The following is a 25,451-nucleotide window of genomic DNA, read 5'->3' as shown; positions in this document are numbered from 1 at the left end:
CCTGAGGGCCCTTGTTCCAACTTCATGTGTAGCCAAGTCTCTTCTAGAACAAAGGGCCACCCGCCCACCCAGCTGCACCCCCAGCTCCCTGCCCAACCCTGACGTGGTTCCCAGAATCTGAGGGCCTGCGTGGGGCACGTCCAGTCTGGAGGAAGCCCCAGGGCCCTACAGAGAGCAGAGGGGCTTCTTGTGACAACGCTCACAGGCCTCTGCTCCAGGCCCTGCCACTCCCTGGGGCCGGCCAGCTCCTCCTAGGCAGTGCACCTCCGGGCCAGGCCCCTTCCTCAGGTGTCCATGCCCTGGGCACCCACCCCAGCTCACGGCCTCACCCCAGGATAGGCCTGGGCCTTCAGGGTGGGCTGTGCTGGTTGCCTGTCGCCCCTGCTTCAGAGGCTGGGGCTGCTCCTCGTGAGGGTCCTGAGCACCCAGGTGGCCCGTGCCACCTTCATCCCCACGTCTCCACTGCCTTCCTGAGAACTGTCATTCCTGGTAGCATCGTGTCCCCACACTCAAGCTCCTGAATCTGGACTTCTGCACAGACCGTGCCTGGCCCAGGGCGACTCTACTGGGGGGAGTACATGGATGCCCACCACCCACACACACGCCACACACACATATGTACACATACACAGCACACACATGTACACAGCACTCACAGCACATGCATACACACACATACACATCACACACGTGTACACACCACACCATGTACATTCTGCACACACCATGCACACACGCATACACACCACACACACACCATGTGTACCTCACACACATGTACACACCACACACATATACACACAACATCACACACACCACACACAGGCTGCAGCAGGAGCTCTTTCCTCCGCTTGCCCAAACTCTGTCCCTGCCCTGAGTCTGTGCCTGGAGCTCCTGAAGCCAGGACTGTGTCTTCTGATCTTTTCATCTCACAAGGATCTGCCTGGGCGGTTCTCAATGACCTTTTGCTGAGAAGTAGGCAGGAAGACTCCGTCCAGGATGGAGGCTTGTTCCCCTGACACGGGGTCACCCCCACTTTCCTTGTCATTAGTGAACTGGCTGGGCCCTCTGGGCGGGGTAGCTAGCTGTCTCCTCCTATACAGCCCAGTCAGCACCCAGGAGGGGAGCAGGGGCATCCGTGTTCCTGACTCTCCTCCCGTGAGTGCCCAGTTACCCTTTCCGGATCCACCAGGCTTTCCCAGAGGCCTCTGGGCTGCAGGCCTCCTCTTGTCTGATCCCAGCCATGGGGATATCGCTTCCCTAGAGTGCTTCCTGAAGATTTCCCTGGTCAAGGGCTTGGGGAGTGGTCACCTTTAGACGTGGTGTCCATGGTAGCCCTTGGGGCAGGGACTTGTACCCAGGACGAAGGCAAACAACTGTGTTGTGGACATGGTTCAGAGGTACGGGAGGTCATTGCACCTGTGAGTCCTCCCCTAAAGAAATTTAAAAGGAAGTTCTATAATGCAGGTGTGGACAGACAGGACCCGAAGGAAAAAACAGGTTCCAGCCTGAATCAGACGGCCCAGGCTTTGTCCCCATCAACCTGGCTGAGCGCCTTGGGCTAGTCATTAACCTCCAGACACCTCTGTGGTCTCACCTGTGTGTTGGCGTAAGGATGACCTCATGAGTGACTGGAGCGCAGCACAGGCCTGCAGACAGACACACACACAAACACACACACACACACACACACGGGGCACAGCAGATGATGGTTCCCAGCTCCCACCGTCCCCTGCTGGCCAGTCTCGCGGGGTAGGGGGGGCCTCCCCAGTCACGCCTCACCCTCCCACTTACCAGAATCAAGATGGATGTTCCCTCTAGGAAGGGGCCCCAAAGCCAGAAGGGGCCCCTCGCGGGCCTGACTTGGACCTTGCTCCTCTCAGGCTGAAGGCGTGAAGGCCGAGCCCTTTGAAAACCACTCAGCCCTGGAGATTGCGGAGCAACTGACCCTACTGGATCACCTCGTCTTCAAGAAGATCCCTTATGAGTGAGTGGGCATGGGTTCCAGCCCCCGCCTTCCTCCTCAGGCACGATCACAGCTGAGTCCCCCTCCTGAAGCATGTGCACCAGGTTTCCAGAGCTGCATGGTTGATGCTCCACAGAGAGAAGCATAAATGCATGTGCCGGCAGGGATGATGAAGGATTCCTGTCCCTTCCTGTCCCCAGGCTCCCTCCTTCCCCACCAGCTGCACTTGTGCATGCACACACACATGCACACACGCACACACACACACACACGGATACATGCACACACAGTTTTCCAGAAGCATCTAGCTCCGTGCTCCTTTTCTGGAGGTCTAGAAAGAGTATGTGTTCACATATGTGCACGTGTGTACATGTGAGCAAATGTGTGCACACGCATGTGTATGTGTCTCTGTGTATGCATGTGCAGGAATGGACTCTGGGAACAGCTCTGGCCTTTGAAGAAGCCCCAAGGCCTGATCAGTACCTCCTGTGGCCTATAGTCAGTCACCCCCAGGTAGTTGTAACTGTACCACCTACATAATTTGTGTCACCTTTTCTTCATCTGACCCTATGCCAAAATGGTATCTGTGAACACCATTTTTAATAACTACACTGTATTCCCTGGCAGTGCACCAAGCCATGAGGCTGTTTTCAGATTTCACTTTTATACTTACAGGTGGGGGTCAAAAAGCCTCCTCATAACTAAAGATATCTCTGGGTTTCTGACACGTGTCCTAGAATAGTTTCCTGAAATTGGAGTCACCGATTCTGAGGTCATAAATCATCACAGGACTCCGGATCTCTGCCTTCTAGAAAGATAGCCCCACCGGACACACACAGAGACCCCCACTGCCACGGGTGCTGCCCCCGCTGGTTGTGGAGTGTCAGCCTTTATACATCTGCCGCATCTCCCAGGCGTAGAGACAGTGGTTATTCTGGGCAGTAGTTACTGCTCACTCTTGGCCATGGAACTCTGTCACGGTCTCTGTCAAATAAGGAGCTTGTCCTGGAGGCCTGGACAGCCTGTGGTCCTGTGAGGTCGCCATTCCCAGAACACGCTGTGGCATGGCTTGCAGACACCTTTTTCCATCTGTCTGGCCCTTTCTGTGGCCTTCTGTCCTTCCTGTTCTGCAGACCAACTTCTGCAATGTGACTTTAAAATGGAGGGTTCTCCCTGTCAGAAGCAAGATCCAAAACCAGACCTGATGTGCTCTCAGCACCAAATCTCAGTCCGGCCTCTCCATGACCCTGTAAGAAGAGTATTGTCATTATTCCCATTTCACAGGTGAGGAAACTGAGGCCCCAAGGCTTACCCAAAGCCACACAGCTGGTACGGGACACAGCTAGACCTGACCCCAGGGTCCCCTCCTCTCAAAGCCTCTGCAGAAAGTTACTCCCCAGTAATGACCACTTCAAAAAGCAGAGAACTCAGAATAGAAATCAGTAAGAACAAACCTAACCCCACCCACTCTGGGTTTCTCCCTTACTTCCTACAGGGAGTTCTTCGGACAAGGGTGGATGAAACTGGAAAAGAATGAGAGGACCCCTTATATCATGAAAACCACTAAGCATTTCAATGATGTGAGTAGGGGTGGGGGGTGCAGTGCCTTTTTCTGCAGGTTTCTCTTTGGTGGGACCCTCAGAACAGGCTGTACACCTGCTAGATCCATAACACCTGGGTCCTCTCTGGGCCTGTGAATTATATGCAAAATAATTTCTTTCAAAGTTCACTCATCCTAAAAGATGGGGCTGTCATCGTACTTTAGATATGAAGACACCAAAACTCTGAAGGGCAAATGCCTGAGGTCTCTGACCCGTGTCTGGTAGCTCATGGCCTTTCTCCACTGCAAAGCCCCAGTCCTGGGGAAAATATCCCTTCCTGATTTCCCCACATCCGCGCTAGTTCCAGCGCTTGCAACCACAGGGACCCGTCCACTCCTGGCCTCGTGACAACCTCAAGGGCGTTTGCACTTAGCGTCTTAATTCCTTTGCATTTAATCATCAACACAAGAGCCTTTGATGGCTGTAAGTGGGAGCACATGATCCCACTTGTCCTGACGGCCTGGTCAAAGCCACATGACGCCAACCACAGCCTGGGGCGGACCCTCATCCCGGGAGGAAACACAAACAATCCAGGCTTTGGAGCTCAGAGAAGGAACCCTGTCGCGAATACGGCTGCAGAGTGGAGAGCAGCATGTGCAGCAGGAGAGAGGACGTGATGAAGTGGGCAGGGCCCTCAGGAAACACACACGAGGCCTGAGTCTGACCACACCTGACCCACAACTCCAACCACAGCAGGAGGCAGCAAAAAAGTCCCTCTTCCCCCCGGCCACCCTCCCCCACTGTGTGCCCAGGACTCAAGTAAGTAAAGGACGAGACTATGGAGTGAGGATTCATTACATGTTGACCATGTGCCAGGCACTGTGCTCAGGGTTTCATCAGCCTCATCTTCTTATTCTCTGTCATGGATGAAGAAACTAAGGCTTGAGGAGGTTAAATTTCATCCCCAGTCATCAGCAGGAGAGCCCACTTCGAACCCACACAATCCACCTCCGGAGGACTGCCCTCATCACTACCTGGCGTGTGGCCATCTCTGTTAAAAATTCACCTTTTTTTCATGCACAGAATGGGCGCCGCTTTGATGGTAATAATCATAGCCTGAAACTGTTTCTTAATCTCTCCCTGACACAGGGTTTGGTTTGGTTTTGTCTTTGCTGGGTTCCAGCCCTATTGGCTTTAATTCTTTGTCTTACCTTTTAAAACAAATTTTCTTTTAAAATTTTTAAATTTTAATTGATTTATTTATTTTGGCCTCATTGGGTCTTGGTTGCTGCACCCTGGCTTTCTCTAGTCGCAGTGAGAATGAGGGCTACCCTTTGTAGCTGTGCACAGGCTTCTCTTGTTGCAGAGTACCGGCTCTAGAGCTTGGACTCAGTAGTTGTGGCGCATGGCCTTCTTTGCCCGGTGGCATGTGGGCTCTTTCCAGACCAGAGATCGAACCTGTGTCCCCTGCATTGGCAGGCAGATTCTCAACCACTGGACCACCAGGGAAGTCGTCTTGGTCTTATTGAATTGTACTGGCTGGGATCTCCAGGATCAGGGCTGAAACTGGTGTGAAGTGCTCAGGGACAAATTTAAGGAACTTCTCGCCTTCAGGTGCATGCACTTGCACTCTGGGTGCCTCTAGACCTGGCCCCCAGACCACAGTGTTCAACAGAAATGGTGATAGTGAATCTTGTTCTTGGTTTTAATCTCTATCAGTGTTAGTCATTCAGTCGTGTCCAACTCTTTGGCACCCCATGGACTGTAGCCCGCCAGGCTCCTCTGTCCATGGAATTCTCCAGGCAAGAATACTGGAGTCTGCAGCCATTCCCTTCTCCAGGGGATCTTCCTGACCCAGGGATTGAACCCGGGTCTGCCACATCGAAGACAGATTCTTTACCGTCTGAACTGCCTTAAAGAGTGCTTCTAATATTTCTCCACTTAGGATAGAATTTGTTTGTTTATCAAGTTAAGGAAATTCTTTTTCTTATTCCTTGTTTGCCAATAATGGTTTTTACCATAAATAAGTATTGCATTTTATCAACTGTCTTCTGCATCTATTGAGATGGACATATGGCTTTTCTCCTTTCAATCTATCGATGTGATGAATGACAGTTATAGATTTTTCTCTAATAGTCAACATCCTTGCATTCCATGGACAAATCTAACATATTAATGTTATATTAAACAAAAGGATGTGTACTTTTTCCTTCTTCTAAGGTTATCTGTATCTGGTATTGGTATCAAGATTATACTAGCTTCATAGAATAAACTAGCAAGTATTCCTTCATTCTCTCCTCTCTGGAAAATTTGACTAACCTATTCCTTTTTTAAAAAAATTATATAACGTGTAAAACTGTTTTGAATTCAGTATTTTCTTTATGGAAAAAAAATTTCCATTTAATTAAGGCTTATAATATGTGTGCTATTTTGTGCTATCATTCCTTCCTGATTCACTTCAGTAGTTTTCCATTCTTACATCATTTTAAACTCATTCTTCTTTATGTGCATCCTCTAGAAACTTTTCTAAAGAAGACCATGCTGGGTGGTAAAGCCCTATAATTTATACTCATCTGTAAGTGTCCTCTTATCTTTATTTTTTAATAACAAGTCGTGTTTTTCGTACTTTTTATTTTGAAACGATTGTAGACTCAAAGAAAATGCAAAGAAATGTACAGGCAAGGCCAATATTTCTTGCTGCCCCAGTTCCTTGCAGTTCTAGTTCTCTGATGTTTGAGCTCCAGCTTCCACCACCTCCCCAACCCCTGGCTGCTCCAAGTCCAGCCCGCATGTAGTTTGTGTGTGTATATGTGATTATTTGCTTTGTAGGCAGGGTAGAGGAGTCCTTGGATATGTGAACGAGACAAGGGTTGCTGCAAAGTGTGTGTCTTCTCCAAGCTTCAGTTGTATGGTGGGAGATTCCCTCAAACCTTCACTCTTCTTAACTGTTCTTCCAGATAAACTTTAGAATCACTTTGTCAGACTTTCAGATAACTCCCATTGCATGTTTTATTGGATTGCATTGAACGTGCTTGTTAGTTTTGAAAAAAGACATTTACATCCCCATTTTGAATTCTAATCCTTTTCTTCCTTAATCAGTCCTCTTATTACCTTTGGCAACTTTATTTTTCATGGAGCGTCCTACATAGTTCTCATTAAAGTTTCCAGGTAATTTACAGATTCCCACTGGTATTTTGAAGGTGATATCTTTTTCATTGTATTTTCTAATTGGTGCTGTTGTTCAGTCACTCAATGGTGTTCGACTCTTTGCGACTCCAAGGACTGCTGCACGTCAGGCTTCCCTGACCTGCACTCTCCCAGAGTTTGCTCAAACTCATGTCCATTGAGTCAGTGATACCATCCAAACATCTCATCCTCTGCTGGCCCCTTCTCCTTCTGCTATCAATCTTTTCCCCACATCAGGGTCTTTTCCAGTAAGTCAGTTCTTTACATAAGGTGGCCAAAGTACTGGAATTTCAGCTTCAGCATCAGTCCTTCCAATGTCAGGGTTGATTTTCTTTGGGATTGACTGGTTTGATCTCCTTGCTGTCCAAGGGACTCTCAAGAGTCTTCTCCAGCACAATTTGAAATCATCAGTTCTTCAGCACTCAGCCTTCCTTATGGTCCAGTTCTCATATATGTACATGACTACTGGAAAAACCGTAGCTTTGACTATACAGACCTTAGTCCGCAAAGTGATATCTCTACTTTTTAATATGCTGTCTAGATTTGTCATAGCTTTATTTACAAGGAGCAAGCATCTGTTAATCTCATGACTGCAGTCACCATCTGCAGTGATTTTGGAGCCCAATTTGGTATTGCTACTATATTTTTAAAAGTTCTTTTTGTATACTGAATCTTTAACCAGCTACCCTGATGAGCTCTGTTGGTTATTCCAGCAGTTTTCCAATTCATTCTTCTGGGAATTTTCAAACAATCATTTCGTCTGCAAATAATGGTGATTTATCATCTTTACAGTACTTATTCCCTTTACTTTTTTTTCTTGTCCTATTGCATGGACTTAAAGATCAGTAACTTGATCGCTTCAGAAATCGTCCGCAACGAGGACATCAACGCGAGGGTGAGCACCATCGAGAAGTGGGTGGCTGTGGCCGACATATGCCGATGCTTACACAACTACAATGCTGTTTTGGAGATCACCTCGTCCATGAACCGGAGCGCGATCTTCCGGCTGAAAAAGACGTGGCTCAAAGTCTCTAAGCAGGTACCAGCAGGAAGCTGGGCTGGGCTGGGGCTGGGGCAGGGAGACCAGAGGGCCACCATCCATAGGTGGATGAAGGACAGGGTGAGGGCCAACACTTCAGGTAAACTAGAGAACCTCTTCTCCTGTTTCTCCTGAGACCAGATATCAGGCCCACAGTGTGGCACTAGCATGCTGTGGGACTTTAATTCCCACTTGAATAGTCAGTACCTCAGAGTGGGACATATGACAGTAATTGTTGCTCCCAACACTCTTCTCCCTGAGTTGGGACAAAGGAGTGGTGACTTTTGGGGGATCTCAGTCCAAACCTGCAGGTTACCAAGATGGTGATCAGATGATCCTGCAAGTCCTCTCCTCAGACTTTGATTTCACAACCCTTCTGGCCCCCAGAGAGTTAACTTGTCCCTGTCACCCATTAGACAGTTGCTGATCTTATATATGAACTTAATGGTTATTCACTCAGAACCTGATTCTGAAAAACCATAAGACAGAGTCTTCCTCAGGAATAAAGCTCTATGCCCTGGGGTCATCAGGAGACAGTTCTCCTGAGAGGAGGCATTTGGGCCAGCTCCTGGGTGTACTACTGGATGTCCCTGAAAGCTGGACAGGGACCGCCAGGGGTCAGGGGATGCCTCCAAAGGCATCAGTAATATACTGTCTGGTCTTACAGCCAGGTGAGCTGTGTGGGGCCCAGGGTCTCCAAGGAGCCTGCTTCATCTGGGCCATTCTGAACTGGCATACTGTGTCCCCTCATGGTTCTGTTCATCACCTGTTCCTCACTACTCTTCTCATGCCAATGACAGCTCATGATTCCATGCCCCAGGGAGGCGGCAGGTCCATAAATCCCTCCTCTTTGGATAAACAGCCAGACTCAGGGCATCCTGGGACATCTCTGCTGCCCTTCCACTGCCAACCAGTCACTCCAGCTCCAGATGACAGCAGGACTGCAGAGCACCCCTACCATCCGCACTGCACCCAGTGAGGCTGGGCCACTTGCTTCTTAGCACACAGGGATGCCGGGCTCAGGACAAAAGCTGGAAGATGCCTCTCTTGCGAGTGGAAGAACAGGGGCTGGCAGTGCAGGAGCTCAGGGCAGCACGCCACATCTGCCCACATGTGGCACACGACCTCATGAGCTCTTGGAGTCTGAGGTTGAGCGAGGCTGCTGTAGAACCTCCAGGTCACCTAGGCTGTTCAGTCTGTCAAGGTTCAAACATGGCTATGGGCAGAGTCCGAGTGACCCATTTCAGGTCAGCATCTTTCTTCTTCCCTGTTCCATCAGAATGATATCATCTTTTCCAGAGGCCCTCTGACCAGGCTTTGTTTTCCCATCCCACTGAGGGTTTGGGATTTTTTTGGCTTCATTCTCTACATCACCCTTGTCATAGAGTTGGGAGGGAATTGCCTACACCATCCTGAAGTCTTCCATTCTCTTAGGACGGTGCAACTTGAGATTAGTTAGAGGGCAAAGTGTGTGATCTGGCCTGCCTCGAGGATGTCATTCAAGACCCAGGGCCAGCCAGTGTGTGTATGTGCTCAATTGTGTCCGACTCTTTGAGACCCATGGACTGTAGCCCACCAGGCTCCTATGTCCATGAAATTCTGGAGCGTGTTGCCATGCCCTTCTCCAAGGGATCTTCCCAACCCAGGGATCAAACCTGCATCTCTTACATCCCCTGCATTGGCAGGTGCATTCTTTACCACTAGCACCAAAAAAAAAGGCTGAGCACCATAAAATTGATGCTTTCAAATTGTGGTGCTGGAGAAGACTCTTGAGAGTCCCTTGGACAGCAAAGAGATCAAACCAGTCAATCCTAAAGGAAATCAACCCTGAATATTCATTGGAAGGACTGATGCTGACGCTGAAGTTCCAATACTTTGGCCACCTGATGTGAAGAGCTCACTTATTGGAGAAGCCTCAGATGCTGGGAGAGATTGAGGGCAGGAGAAGGGGACAGCAGAGGATGAGATGGTTAGGTAGCATCAATGACCCAATGGACATGAGAAACTCCAGGAGATAGTGGAGGACACAGGAGCCTGGCATGCTGCAGTCCATGGGGTTGCAAAGAGCCAGACACAACTTAACAACTGAAAAAGAATGAAAACGAGCATGATGATGCCTCACCTGGAGCTATGTGAGAGTGTAACTGCTGTGTCACCCACAATTCTGGACTATCTGAATGAGCATTGCCCTTAAGGAACATCTAGACCCACCCTTCCATTTTCTGGATGTGCGTTGAGTGTGAACTTGCCTATAGATGTATAGAGTATGGAGGCAACAGAGCCCACCAAGGGCTCTGACCCTCAGTCCCCACATCTGGCCTCAGCTGCATCTCATTTCTCTGCAGGTGGAGGGGAAAGAAGAGGAAGCGAGGGCACAGCTCTGGAAAGAGGCCAAGTGCAGGAGGGTGGCTGGGAGCCTGGGGTGGAGGTTGGCCTGGGCATCTGAGAGCAGCCATCTCGAAAGTAGAATCATCCACCCTTGGCCTGGTGGGGCTTCTTCCTATGCTAGGAAGCATGTGTCTCTTTCCTCAGACCCAGAATACATTTTTCCTTTGAGCAGGGTTGGTCCAAACCAGGCGACCACATTTCTAATTGACATGGAGGGACCAGCATGGAGGGGCTGTGTTTTGCCATTCTCTCTCCTTGAAGAGCACACACTGATCTCTTCTTCCATCCGAATGAAGACTTGGCTTGTTTTCTGTGGGTAGGTTTCTCATATAAAAATTAATCTATGGTGCACGGCAGGTCTCTGGCCCGATTTCTCAACCATGTTCTGAATCTTGAGGCTTGGTGCTAGAAAGGAAATCACTACTCATCTCATCATTTTATAAATGAGGGCGCTGAGGGGCTCCGAAGTGAGGGACTTTCCCCAGGTCGTGCGGGGGAAGAAGCACAAACCCAGGCTCAACCCAGGACATGCTCCGCAGCACCCACCTGGACCCTTAAGACAAACACCAGCCGCCTGAGTGGCTCCACCTAATGTGTGGGTGGGGCCTGCCTTGGTCATTTGGCAGAGAGGACCCTCTGCTGCAGACTTTACTCTTTTCCATCAAGGTATTCTCTTCTTTGATGATAAGTTTATTCACCATCTTTTTTTTTCTTGATTCTTAAATTCACGTGCTAAGTCATTTCACTCGTCTGACTCTTTGCAACCCTGTAGACTTATAGCCCACCAGGCTCCTCTGTCCATAGGATTCTCCAGGCAAGAATACTGGAGTGGGTTGCCATGCCCTTCTCCAGAGGATCTTCCCTACCCGGGGATCAAACCCAAGTTTCTTATGTCTCCTGCATTGGCAGGCAGGTTCTTTACCACTAGTGCCACCTGGGAAGCCCATTAAATTTGGGTGGTGCCCCTGTGGCTCAGATGGTAAAGTGTCTGCCTGCAATGCGGGAGACCCGGGTTTGATCCCTGGGTCGGGAAGATCCCCTGGAGAAGGAAATGGCAATCCACTCCAGCACTCTTGCTTGGAAAATCCCATGGATGGAGGAGCCTGATAGGCTACAGTCCATGGGGTCGCAAAGAGTTGGACACAACTGAGCGACTTCACTTCACTTCACTGCCTGATATATAAAAGTGAAGGTGTAAAAAAAAAAAAAAAAGTGAAGGTGTGAGGAGATGGTCGCATCCTTTGGGTACAGTGATGAGGAAGGTCATGATGGTGAAACACCAGTGATGCCCTGTTCTGGCTCCGGCTCTCTGGAGTTACCCATCACGTTGTTCCCAACAGCTCAGGTTTCAGGACCCCAGCACTTGGACCCTCCTGGCCCCACGCACAGTTTCTGAAAGATGTATGAGCATGGGCACACAAAGCAAAGATCCTTGTCCACCTCCTCACGGGTTCAGGGTCAAGTTGCTAGACCCAGGAAGTCCCCGAACCCACCTGCCCCATCTCAAGGTGGGACAGGGCCCTGGAGTGTGGGCCAGAGCCGCGGGCTTTGACCTGTGCTGTGTGCTAGTAAATGCTTCTAATTCCTTCCAGACTAAAGCTTTGATTGACAAGCTCCAAAAGCTTGTGTCATCAGAGGGCAGATTTAAGAATCTGAGAGAAGCTCTGAAAAAGTAAGTTGTGTGTCATTTTGTCACCATTCTTTTTTAAATCATAGAACTGCATTGCAGAGGCATTCATGTGCCTCACCTGGCCGGAGCAGGAAGCCTGTCTGTCTGTCTGTCCATCTGTCTTCCCACAAGACCAATCCCTACACATCCCCAGACCCCAGGGCAGGTCAGCTTTGTCCTCCATCATCTCCCAAAGAAAATTCATGGTGATGGGGCATTTCCAGAGAGAGACACAGGAATAGTCTTGAGAAGTGTGGTAGGTGTGATAGCAATTATAGATGTGCCAGATTCCTTGATTCCAAAATGCACATTTTATTTTATATTTTACTATTTCTGATGTCAGGCTACATCTCATAGTCAATGCGTTTATTTCATATGATTGCATTTCCTTTTTGTACTTGATAATTAGTCATCAAAACAAGAGTGCGTTTTATAGACAAACGGCATCTTGGAATCAAACAAATACGATTTTACCAGTAATTGACACTTCACAGTTTGCAAAGTTTGTGACTTCCCTGGCCCTGTTAACACTGTCCAGGAGGTGAACTTTCTCAACCTCGGTCCTCTTGTCCTTTTGTTTTTAAGTTGCTCAGGCATGTCTGACTCTTTTTGACCCCTTGGACTGTAGCCCACTAGTCTCCTCTGTTCATGAGATTTCCCAGGCAATACTGGGTTTCCATTTCCTTCTCCAGGGGATCTTCCTGACCCAGGTACTAAACCCGCATCTCCTGCATTGGATCTTTTACTTTTTTTTCCCCAATCTTGGGGCATATGGAATATTAGTTCCCTGACCAGGGATCAAACCCACACCACCTGCAGTGGAAGCGTGGAGTCTTAACCACTCGACCACCAAGGAAGTCCCTAGACCAGGATAGTTTTTGTGGTGAGGGCTGTCCTGTGCATGAAAGAATGCAAACATCCCTGGCCTCTATGCATGGGACCAGTGCCCCCGTCCACCCCGCCCCCGCTGAGTTATGAGGACCAGGAAGGTCTCCAGACATGGCCAGATACCCTCAGGGAGGCACAATTGCCCCCACTGAGAACCACATTGTAAGACAAGATCTCCCATGATGTTTCTCCAAAGGAGGACACTGAGGGGCTAGTGGCTGGCCAAAGGATTGGGGGAAATGGTGATGGAGCCAGGCCTTGACCCAAGCCAGTGCCCTGTGGTTTGCCTGAGAGGCCAGGCCAGCTCTCCTTGGACAGCAGTGACTCAGCCCCTTGTCACGTGCCGAGGCTGCACACTCACCTGAAACATGGGTTTGCTGTCACTCTCGTTAGATGCTCCCTTGGGGTTCCTCCACTAGTCTCTGCCTCCGTGTTCCTCTCGGGCACTTGAGCACGTGGCCTATTGGGCTGGCCCTCACCCTTGCTCTCCGTTCCTAGGTGGCCACTTGCTGGACCTCCCAGTCCCTGGGAGACCCCAGGGCCCTGGCTCCAATGGAGCCCGGGAGCGCCTCTCCTCCTTTCCAAGAGGGACCCCATGACCACTGCCCACAGCAGGCCCGCTAAAGCCCCCAGCACCTGGGGATGGAACCCTTCACACCTCCAGCCCCTCCAGTGACTTCAACACCCCACACCCCCTTCCTGCCAGCCCCGTCCACCTTTCTCATTTCTCTCCCGTCATCCCTGGTGTGTTCCTCGTGCTGGCTCTGCGTCCCATCGCCTTGACCATCATCTCCACTTTGTTTGTGTCCTCAGACAGATGTTCCACCCATCTGTGCTGTCCGGCCGTGTTTCCTCCGCCCGGGCTCCGCGAGCCCCTGTGGACTGTGCTTGTGGGGAGCTGCCCCCACATTCACCAACCTGTCCGTCCGTCCGTCCGTCCGTCCGCCCCCAGGTGCTGCTCCATCTGCCTCCTTCACATGGCTTCCTCGCCCAGCACCGCCACGGCCTCACCGCCTCCGTGGTCCCCATTCTGTCTGCGTCCCCATCCTGTCTCCCCTCTTTCAGGTTCCCTGTGGGCTTGTGTAAGTGCCTCCCTAGACGCCTCTTCACCCAGCCATGCAGGGCATAGGTGGCCTTCAGGTGTTCTGGCCACTGAGACCTTTATGCAAACCAGGTTCCTACCTTACAGAGATGCAGGCCAGGCCAGGCAGGGGAAGGACAGATTGGGACATGTGTTTATCCCCCTTTACTCCAGAAGCACCAAGATTTACACATAAAGCAGCAGTATGTGAAGACTTGGGGGTCATCTCACCAGGCGAGGGGCAGAGATCAGAGGGCATGAGGTGGTGGGTGGGCACAGTTGGTGAGTCGCCCAGACAAGGAGCTCATGATGGGCCTCACTGTGTGGGTCCATGGGTCCTCAGACCTGTTCTGATGTCCCGGGTGTCCTTTTTAGTCCGTCATCATAATATGCAGCCTTGTGCAGCACCCAGGCTAGCACGTGGCCTTTTAGCTTTACCAGCCAAGACTGTACCCCCAAATCCTACCTCCTGTCTCCAGCTACTCTCTTAAATATCTCCTGGGCCACCTACAAGGCTTGCTGTGTGCACCCTGTCAGTCCGCTGCCCTGATGCCCCCACATGGATGTGATCTCCCCCTTCTCCTTCCTCAAACCACACCCTGGTGAAACCCACAAGACTGTCCCTCCTATCATCCACTGAGTGACCAGAAGCTGCCCACAGCTCCACTCGACAACATTTTGCTGTAAAATTTGGTCACAAGCTCTTGAGGGGCCAGTTCCAGCTTTGCCCATCTGTGTAATCTTAACCCAGCAGATGCTTGCTCATTGGCACGTCTATCTTTAGTTTGAATAGGATGCCCATGGAGGGCACACAGGAGCCAGGCTCTCGCTGCTCCTGTCACAGCCCTTCCCCTCTATTCCCCTAAGTGGAGGATGGGGACAGCTGTAGGGGAGCAAGTCTGCTGGCCAAGCAGCAGGCCACCCCATACGACCTCCTGATGGTGTGGACATCCGTCTATGAACGTGGATGTGATGGATCCACAGTCCTGGAGTTTCAGGGGCTCCAACAGGAGCAAATATCTGTTTGCATCTTTATTTTTAGCCTGTGGCCACAGAACGAAGCCTGGTCTCTTGCTCATGAAACTGCAGAGCAGGTAGAATCCAGGTGGCAAAAAGGATTCTGAGCCCCACCCCACTCCCAATGCATTACCAAAAAGAAATTTCCACAAAATCTGAGGACCTGATTTCCCTGCACCACATACCCTCACTGTTGGTCCTGACCCCAGGGATTCTAGTCCAGCCCCTGGTAGCCCTCATCCCCTCCCTGAGAAAGAGAGGAGATCCCAGACCAGAAGCTTGTAAGAGAGGGCAGTCCAGCTTACAGCCAGGGGTGGGGGTTGGGGGGAGGAGCAGAGGGTGACCCCTGCTTGTCACCTCCCCTTTCCTGGGGTTCGGTGGAGAACCCCATCAGGCAGCTGCATCTTGCTTTCAGTCACTGATGCCAGCTCATTTCTTTCATCCCCTTTGACATCATCAGGAATTTCTTGGCAGAAACATCAGGCTTGGGGGCCCCAAATGATCATAGATAAGATCCAGGTGCCAGGAGTCACCAGGTGTTGGCAAGCATGTCTAGGTGGTGCCTGGGAAACCAGAAGCAGCTTTTAGACTGGGGGGTGGGCACTTTCTTTCTGCTCCCTAGAACGTCAAGTACAGGCATGTGAGGGCTCTGCCTCCGTCCGTAACAGCCTTGTTGGCCAGGCCCTGATGCAAGGCAAGGCTGGACCCCACCCAACAGGTCAGATGGCCACGTGAGAGTTCAGAGCTAGCCGCACATTGGGTATTTTGCCCACACAAAGCCCCCACTGTGCTTCCCTGTACACTCAGATGCTCAGCACGGTCTGTGTCCACACAGTACTGCCCTTTGGGGGCCCTCCTCCAGCCTTCTCTGCCCCCACTGTCCCTTACTCTAGCCACTCTGACAACACCATATATTTCCCACATGGCTCTGGACTCTGGGGTGTGTGTGTGTGTGTGTACATGACTGAATGAAGTGTGCTGTTCCCTAAAGCCCCTCACTATGTAGGTGATGAACAAGAATAGAGTCCGGGACTGGTGGTGCCACATGCAAGTGACTAAATTGCCCACCCATCATCTTTCCACACCTGGGTCATAACCCCCAGTAAATCATTCAGGGAAGTCACCGAGTGGCCTGAGGACCTCAGCTATTCTTTCACTGGTCTGGGTGGTCAGGACCCCGTGAGGCATTCAAAAACATCCTGCTTCCTTCAGTCATTCACAGTCAGCGAGCAGTCACTCAGCCTTCCCTCTGCCTCTGTCCAAGATAAGAGGTCCTCCAAGCTCTCCAGACTGCCTGGTGCCCACCAAGGGCAGGAGGAGTGGGGCACCCCCAGAAGCCACCAACCAGCCCTCCAGCCCCAGAGTGGCTTCTAAGACCTTTGAACTCTTTTCTCCATCAGATCCACCAGCCTGTGCTTCAGATTTGGAGTTTGATGGAAAACCAGGCATGTATTGGGTTGGCCAAAAAGATGATTCTGGTTTTTCCATAAGATGTTAAAAACCAGAACGAACTTTTTGGCCCACTCGATAACAATCATGAACTATTAATGGCCGGAAGGACTCAGAGAGGTCTGCCAGTGACAGCATGATTCTTACTTCTTTTTTTTTTTTCCCACAACCTGCACTAAAGAAAAAAATAAAATTATATTTGACAGTGTTACCCTGTATACAAACACATATATACCTAAAAGGGACAAAAATGTCTCAAAGCAATTTTAGACCATGCAATGAACTCAGATATTTCCCTATTCTCTCTTTTTTAAAACTTTTTTTAAAATCTGATCAACATTCACCAAATTGATTTTATCACCCATGAAGAAGTCAAGACTGACAGTTCAAATAATATTTCTCCTCTCCACTATTTCTCAAACTCCAAAAACCCACCTCCTTTAAGACTTTGTCATACCCACGTGTCAGCTGTATTTGCATGTACTTAATAGTCTCCTTTAAATTAACTATTTCCAAGAAATAAATATTTAAATTTATTTTCTTTATTTAAAGAAGAAAAACCAACATGATAGCAAATGGGAAACCAGCATATTTGCCATAAATATATATGGTTACCATAAAAAATAAATACAGTGAAAACAAAACAATGTTATTAAATTCTTACCAGATCCTGATGTATGCCAAGGCTCTGATCCTTAGTGAGTCCTGTTACTGTTTGTTCAAAAAAGAAAAAAAAGAGTGAAGGAAATGGCAAGTGTTAGGAAGTGTCAAAACCATGATGCTGACACTCATGATGCTGGGTGGTGGGGGTGAAAATCAAATGTTTATCATCATATGAATCGATTTATTTAAACAGTGTCTGAGCATCACCTAAAATCAACTCTCAAATCACCTAGAATTGTCTCAGCTAACATGAGTGCTGTTGTACAAGGGGAGCCTGAGGACCAGAGGGAAAGATATGGCCCAGGGTCACAGAGCAAGCAGACAGAGGACTGAGACAGGTTTCTATCCTTGCTCTACCGTCCTCCCTGTCTTGACTCCCTCTGGAGAGGCAGAGTTGCCACCAGGAGACAGGTGGCAGAAAGCAGGATTGCTGTGGCTGTGTGCTGAGCTGAGAGGAGTCTGTAGAGCACTGTGTGGGGAGTCCCTCGAGGGAGCTGTCAGGAGCTCTGCCGGGACAGAGTGACCACCAGAGCCATCACAGCATCACCCCCTTACCCAGCACCCCATAAGAGGCACCAGACGGGGCGTGAAGGACCAGTGACTGGAACCCCTGCTTCAGAGCCACAGATGAGAGAGGCCTGGCCCATTCCCCACAAAGGCCATCAACCCCCGCCCAGACCACATCCAGGACAGTGGTCTCAGAGAGCAGGGCTTTCTGTGCTGGTAGCTCAGTGCCTGGGTGGGCAGAGGTCCCAGTGGGGCGAGAAACAAAGGCAGAGACATCTCAGGGAGAGAGTGTATGGGGGTGACTGGCGGGAATGGGGGTGGCACTACAAGGCACCCCCAGGACGTGATTCTGGGATGAGGTTGCGATGGAAAGTTTCAGGGGAGAGATGGAAAGGAAAGGAGAGCCCGGCGGGAGCTGGCGGCCAAGCACCAGGACTCTATCTGGGAAGGCGAGCAGACAGGTAGAGGGGGACCTTCCAGCTTGGGGTGGGAGGGGATGGTCCACTGAGAAGCCCCAGCTGGCACCATGTCAACCCCCACCATCCAGAGGACTGACCCTCTTGCCCAGCAGGCATTTCAGCCCCAAGCGCTACTGTTAACTCTTGGCAAATAGAAACCCCTTTCCATTCAGCAAAGCGAGTGACCCACAGGGGTGTGTCTCTTCTTGGGAGAGGCACCAGCGTTTTAAGTGAAAAACCTCTGTCAATGCCATTTGCTTCAAAGTTGCGACCCGCCCTGTGTCCCTTACCTGGGGATGTACCTCACTGACCTGGCCTTCATCGAAGAGGGTACGCCCAACTACACGGAGGACGGCCTGGTCAACTTCTCCAAGATGAGAATGGTGAGTTCCCTGCAGCAGAGCGGGGAGGGGGAGGTATCATCAAAACCCGAGCCCGGGCCCACCGGAGCTCTGCCTCCAGGCCTGGCCAACTTGGGGGAACCTGAGCCCTGCTCCTCCTGTAAGAACAGTAACCCCCTTAAGTGGCGATTAGCATTGGCCTGCCCTGAGCCAGTTGTACCTCCATTCCCTCCTCTAACACCTACAGGCTGAGGAGTGGGTGTTGTCCACCTTACAGGGGAGCAAGCTGAGGCTGGGAGAGATCCAGGACCAGCCCAAGATCACCCCTAAGTAAACGGCAGAGCCGGGTCTGGGGCTCTGTCTGACCTCAAAGGTGTATCTTTATTCCAAGCCCATCCAGTGTTGTTCAGATAAGCACTTGCTTTTTTTTTTTTTTAACTTTATTTTCTTTATTTTTGACTGTGTTGGGTCTTCATTGCTACACATGGGTACTCTCTAGTTGCAGTGTCATCGCAGTGGCTTCTCTTGTTGCAGAGCACAGGTTCTCAGGCACACGGGCTTCAGTAGTTGCAACTCACAGGTTCTAAGCACAGGCTCAGTAGTTGTGGTACATGGGCATATTTGCCCCGAGGCATGTGGGATCTTTCCAGACCAGGGATCAAACCTGTGTCCCCTGCATTGACAGGCAGATTCTTAACCACTGAGACCATGAGGGAAGTCCTAGAAAAGCCCTTGCTTTATGTGGCCACAGCCGAATCATTTCTAAGCAAGTAGGTTTTCAATTTCCCCAGAGAAATCTAGGACCTGGGAGGGGAGATGAAGACCCCCTTCCAGCAGAGAGCCTTGTTTATACCCATGCTTCTCCCCTGTTGTCTCCAGCCAGGGAGCCTCTATTTGTATTGGTTCTGTATCATGGGCTTCCTCCTAAGGTTTTGTTTAATTGGTAAGATTTCTCTGTCAAGGGCAAGTTGGCAGCACTGCCCTAGTGGCAGGACAGGGAGACTTTGTGTGGTCTTGCACACCGTGGGCACATGGAAAGTGGCCTTTAGCTGTTGCTGGAGTTGAGGGGAGCTGTTTTAGGATATTGGATAAGCTGGCACCACTGATCAAGTGATGTGTTTCTCTCTCAATCACATACTGTAATTTTTGTTGTTTTTCAGTCCTTAAGTCATGTCTGACTCTTTCTGATCCCATGGACTGCAGCACACCAGGCTTCCCTGTCCTTCACCATCTCCCGGAGTTCACTCAAACTCAAGTCCATTAGTCAGTGGTGCTATCTAACCATCTCATCCTCTGCCACCCCCTTGTCTTTCTGCCCTTAATCTTTCCGAGCATCAGGGTCATCAGGATTTTTTTTAGCAACAAAATCACTCATTTATTTTCACTATTCAAAGAAAATTATTGGTAATTTTCTCTTACTATATTATCTGTGAGTCTTTAAAATAATTTTCATCATCTTTAGTGTAATCTGACTGAATATATGTTTTACATTTCAGAATATGCATCTTTTTATTGAAGTATAGTTGATTTACAATTCTGTGACAGTTTCAGGTATATGATATAATGATTCAGTGTTTTTTATAGATTATATGAATGGATAAAGAAGATGTGGTGGTGGTGGTGGTTTAATCGCTAAGTTGTTCCTGCCTCTTGCAACCCCATGGACTGTAGCCCACCAGGCTCCTCTGTCCATTGAATTTTCAAGAATTCTGGAGTGGGCTGCCATTTCCTTTTCCAAGAGAAGATGTATATATATATACACACACACACACACACACACATGCACACACACACACTGAAATATTATTCAGCCCTAAAAATCAATGAAGTTCTAAGAGGTACAAAATGTTATGTATAAAATAAGCTATAAGGATATATTGTACAACACAGGGAATGTAACCAGTATTTTATAATAGCTACAAATGGAGTATAACCTTTAAAAATTGTAAATCACTGTATTGTCCACCTGTAACATATAATAATGTGCATCACCTATACTTCAATAAATAAATAAATTGAGTGAGGTTCTGCCATTTGCAGCAACGTGGATGGACCTCAAGGATATTGTGCTTGGTGAAATAAGTCAGAGAAGGACAGATAGTCTGTGTTACCCCTTATAACCTATAGATTTATAGATTCTTACCAAGGATCAGCCTTTGAGGCAGGTTGCTGGTAGAAGGAAAATCATGATGCTTCAGTAGCATCTCCCAGGAGGTAAATTAAGAGGCTGAGTTGATGGCTATTGATGTCCCTTCTGTTCTGCAGGGGGAGGGCGTCCAGGGGTGATACTAAGAGCAAATTGTTTCTAAAACTCATCTTCCTGGAACTTCTCTCATGGCCCAGTGGCTAAGACTTCATGCTCCCAATGCAAGAGACACAGGTTTGAAACTTGGTCAGGGAACTAGATCCCACATGTGGCAACAAAGACATGTCACAGCCAAATAAATAATAAATATAAGTTAAAATAAATATTTAAAACTCTCCTTCCTTCCCGCAGATATCCCACATCATCCGAGAGATCCGCCAGTTTCAACAAACTGCCTACAAGATCGAGCACCAAGCAAAGGTAAGCTGGCAGCATTTGCAGTCACTTCTGATTTCTCACGAGTGCTGTGGCGGCACCCCGCTTCTTCCTGCCTCTTCCCCTCCCCCTCCAAACCCAAGCATTTTCTGCCTTGAATTCCCTGGGCCCCACTCTTCCAGGAAGCCCTCCTCCCTGTGTCCTGTCCCCTGACCTGCCACAAGTTCCCTCTCCTTCAGACAGAGCTTGTGGTCATCCCATAGCTCCCATCTGATCTTTACCTGCCACAGGATGGCTTAGAATCATGCCTGGTCTCCTCGGAGGCAAGAGAGGCTGTGTTTATCACATCTTTTTGAAATGCTCACCAGTTTCAAAATTCACAGCTAGAAAGGGCACCCAGCAGAAAGTCCCCCAGCCTCCAAGTAAGTTCCCCTCCCAACGCCAATTGCATCACTCATTCTTTGTGTGTGTTTGCAAGCACAGCAAAACTTTTTTTTTTTTTATTCTGTTAGCAGACCATACACACGCACATATTTCTTTGGGGCTTCCCACGCGGCTCAGTGGTAAAGAATCTGCTGGCCAATGCAGGAGACGTAAGAGATTTGGGTTCAGTCCCTGGGTTGGGAAGATCCCCTGGAGGAGGAAATGGCAACCCAGTCCAGTTTTCTTGCCTGGGAAATCCCATGGACAGAGGAGTCTGGTGGGCTACAGTCCATGAGGTCACAAAGAGTCGGACACGACTGAACATGCATGCACTCCTTTGTGATAGACTTGCCCTGTCTCCTGCCAGGTTCCATGAACTCACTCTGTCTTTAACTGATAGCCATAGGGGGAAGAGAAGCCTTAATCAAGTATGCCGCTTTTTCCTTGTCATTCACTCATTCTTTCATTTGGCAAGTGCTTATTGAACATACACCAGGTACCAGGCTGTATTAGGCCTATGCCCCCTTCTTAAACTTGCCCTTAAGCTCCAAGGTACAATACAAATAAATGTTACTGCCCTTTAGACTTGGAGAAGGAAATGATAGCCCACTCCAGTATTCTTGCCTGAGAAATCCCATGGACAGAAGAGCCTGACGGGCTACAATCTATGGGTCACAAAATCTTAAGCATGCCCTTCAGGCTCCTTCTGTTAACAGCTTTGCAGTGGTGGTGTTTGCTGTCAGTCTCAAAAGAAGCAACACTCTTAGGGAAACAAATGCTCATGATGGAGAAAACTGACCAGTCTGATGATTTCCAGAGTGTTTGGAGGGTTGAGATTTTGTGCTCTACAAAGAATTGTTCGTATGAAGCTACTAGCTAGATATAAAAGTCTGGTCCTGGGACTTCCCTGGTGGTCCAGTGGTTAAGACTGGACCCTTCTACTTCAGGAGGCATGGGTTCGATCCCTGCTTGGGCTACTAAGATCTCACATGCTACATGGCATGGCCAAGAAATAAAAATAAGTAATTTTTTAAAAGACAGAAAAAATTAAGTCTGGTCTGTTTCCCATAGCTGTTTAAGATTGCCATGTTTTTATCAGAGTTCGTCTAGACGTGAAATCTGAGGTCATCTTCCTGGAGGTGCTGGTTGAGAGCCATTAGTCAGACACAGTAACCTTTTCATTGGTGACTAATGGTCAGCATCCTAGACAGCCGGGTCTGTCCCTCACAGTAGCAGAGGGTCAACTAGCAAAGAAGCTCACAAGGACTTGATTTTTCTCCAGCAGCTATCAGAAGGTTCCTGATTACATGCTAAGAAATGTAATTGTTTTCTTCCTCCTGATTTAAGTGTCTGTGGAAAAACATGAACCTTCAGCTCCAAACAACTGACAAGTCACTGAACCTTGGAAACGTGAAAGTGTTTAGTTGCTCAGTCCTGTCCGACTCTTGGTGACCCCATGGATTGTAGCCTGCCAGGCTACTCTGTCCATGGAATTCTCCAGGCAAGAATACTGGAGTGGATTGCCATTCTCTTCTCCAGGGGATCTTTCTGACCCAGGGATGGAACCAAGATCTCCCATGTTGCAGACAGATTCTTTACCATCTGAGCCTTGGAGAGATTCTTTATGAAGGGTGGGGGTCTGACTGTGAGATTGGGCTCTGATCTCTCATCGTACATTTAACACACAGGAGTCCAGCAAAGCACTCGGGAGCTGGGTGAAGTGGGACACGTGGAGGAAGGAGAATAGTTTAATCCATGTGGTGACTCTTCCTGATTTTCCACTCTGAGATTTTGCCCTGGAGTGAGCCTTGTGAGGGGAAGAACGGGGAGCCTCCTTTCTTACACAGCCTCAGCTTCCACGGTTGGCTCCTGGGGGATTCTCTCATGCTACATAATCCCGATGTTTAAGAACATTTTTCCAACATATGGAAACACTGAAAGAACTGTCTCTGGAGTAGGAAATGGTAACCCACTCCAGTATTCTTGCCTACAGAATCCCATGGACAGAGGAGCCTGGCGGACTACAGTCCATAGGGTCACAAAGAGTCAGACACAACTGAAGCAACTGAGCACACACGCATGAAAGAACTGTTAACACCCATACATCCACAGCCCAGATGCTACAGTTGACATTTTAGATATAGAGATATAGATGTGAATGTGAAAGTTGCTCATTTGTGTCCAACTCTTTGAGAGCCCATACAGTCCATGGAATTCTCCAGGCCAGAATACTGGAGTGGGTAGCCTCTCCCTTCTCCAGGGGATCTTCCCAGGTCTTCCACATTGCAGGCGGATTCTTTACCAGCTGAACCACCAGGGAAGCCCATAGATAGAGATGATTATATTTTGAAATATCTATCTATTTGGCTGCACTGGGTCTTTGTTGCACCACGAAGGGTCTTTAGCAGCAGCACTTGGACTCTTAGTTGCAGCATGTAGGGATCTAGTTCCCCAACCGGGATGGAACCCCGGCCCCTTGCACTGGGGGTGTGAAGTCTTAGCCACTGGACCACTAGGCAAGTCCCATAGATATAGACGACTTTTTGATATGAGCCTAAAATATGTTTTCTAACACATAGGAATGGTGGTCAAGAGTAATTTTGACCATATGTGATTTTCTATTACTATGAAGACAAAAACTTAAGGCAATACTAAAAAATAGTATTAAGACACAACAGGGACCTCAATGGTGGTCCAGTGGTTAAGAGTCCGCCTTCCAATGCAGGGGACACGGGTTCAATCCTGGTTGACGAATTAAGATCCCCCATGCCTTGCAGTGTGGCCAAAAAATAATAATAATAAAGAAGCAAAATCATAAACAGTTTAAAAAAGACACATTGTTTTTAATGCATCTTTGCCTCATGTGCAAGCCTGATGCCCCTCTCCCCATGATGCTGCCTGATTCCTGGGAGACACTCAGTGACCACCTAGTATATTGTGGAGATTGCATCACCTCGCATTCCTCCTTCTCTTTTCCTTTTCTCAGGTAACCCAGTATTTACTGGACCAATCTTTTGTAATGGATGAAGAAAGCCTCTACGAGTCTTCTCTCCGAATAGAACCAAAACTCCCCACCTGAAGCCGGTACCCAGCCCAGATTCAGCCGCTCACATGGACACGTGCTCTATGATACTGTACATAGTCGTTTGGTTTCTCTGGGTTTTCTTCTTTAGTATGTGCTTCTCCAAGAATACAAATCCGTTCTTGTTCTTAGATTCCCATAGAACCAGAATATGAATTTCTGCACCGTTTAAGACTTGGTCTGCCCACCCCACCCCTCGTCTCCTGCAGTGCCTGGTTCTTTTCATCAACCATCCTCTCAGTCTGTCCTTCCCGGCCCCTTACTCTTCTCCGAAGGGAAAACAGACCCCGCGCATACACGACCCTTAGGCACCCGTCCTGCTTCTGTCCGTCCCCAGCCCAGGCCCCTGGGCCGAGTCAGCCAGGCAACATCCTCCGGCATGTTCCATGTAGTTGTGATAACTGGGTGGGGGGTGGGGGGAGGCGGGAGGGGGAACCATACCCCAGAGTCTGGTCATCGACAAACCTTCCTGCTGATGGTGACGCCGATTTCCAGAGCAGCTTTTCCAGCCCAAATCGCAGGTCTCCAAACTCCGCACCTCCCAGTGACCCAGAGGGAAGAGGGTCCTGTCCGCTGAAAACCACGCCCCATGACAGCCCTGGAGGCCGCCGCCTCGGTGCCATGCTGCCCCCGGCTCTGGAAATAGCACCAGGGGACATGACCATAGGTCTCCGTAGCCCTGGACAAGGCCCCAGAACTTCCCGAGGAAAACAGAATCACAACACCAAGTCGTGTCGACTTCGCCAAAGGCGGCCAGCATCCACTGCAAGTCGAGAACACGTGAAAAATGTCACTTTTCCTCTTTGAGCCGCCTAATGGTCACTACAAAGCTTACGTTGAGATGCTCCCAGTCTGTATGCCTTGTGAAAAATAGTACCACACTGTAGATTTAGGAACTCAATAACCAAGTGTTTTTATTGCATATACTGTAGTCCTGTCTAAATGCCTTCTAGCAGGAATATAGTACTGTAGTGCTTATTCTGTGAATACTACCATCTATTTTTTACATTGTACAGTATAGAAAACACAGGTCAACTCTGAAGTGGCAGGCATGCTCCACTCCGACAGACAGACAACTTTTGCTGTAAGCGATACCTAGTGGTATGGGAATTCTATTTCAAGTCCTATAATATTTCAACTTACAGCTTGTTTGGAAAACAATTTCCAGTTTTGTAAAAATATATGTTTCCTGATTACCTCTTGCTAATAAATCTATTCTATCTCAGGGTGAA

The 25,451-nt window shown here is 49.1% G+C and overlaps 1 protein-coding gene across 5 annotated transcripts in view; it reads left to right on the top strand.

Moving 5' to 3' along the window:
• The window catches only part of RASGRF1 (Ras protein specific guanine nucleotide releasing factor 1), a 102,278-nt gene extending 76,827 nt beyond the window's left edge, over positions 1-25,451 (top strand). Inside the window, exons 21-27 of one of the 5 annotated variants that reach the window (NM_001191457.1) lie at positions 1,884-1,987; positions 3,462-3,546; positions 7,535-7,732; positions 11,713-11,792; positions 18,118-18,235; positions 20,691-20,759; positions 24,124-24,216. In NM_001191457.1, the coding sequence (NP_001178386.1) occupies positions 1,884-1,987; positions 3,462-3,546; positions 7,535-7,732; positions 11,713-11,792; positions 18,118-18,235; positions 20,691-20,759; positions 24,124-24,216 (747 nt within the window). Of the gene's footprint in view, positions 1-1,883; positions 1,988-3,461; positions 3,547-7,534; positions 7,733-10,292; positions 10,472-11,712; positions 11,793-13,490; positions 16,761-18,117; positions 18,236-20,690; positions 20,760-24,123 lie in introns of those variants that run through there. The other 4 variants (XR_009492044.1, XM_024981793.2, XM_005221879.5 and 1 more) reach the window with 4 other exon arrangements.

Source organism: Bos taurus, chromosome 21, assembly GCF_002263795.3.
Source record: "Bos taurus isolate L1 Dominette 01449 registration number 42190680 breed Hereford chromosome 21, ARS-UCD2.0, whole genome shotgun sequence".
Taxonomy (NCBI): domain Eukaryota; kingdom Metazoa; phylum Chordata; class Mammalia; order Artiodactyla; family Bovidae; genus Bos; species Bos taurus.
This window is presented reverse-complemented; position numbering and strand designations above follow the sequence as displayed.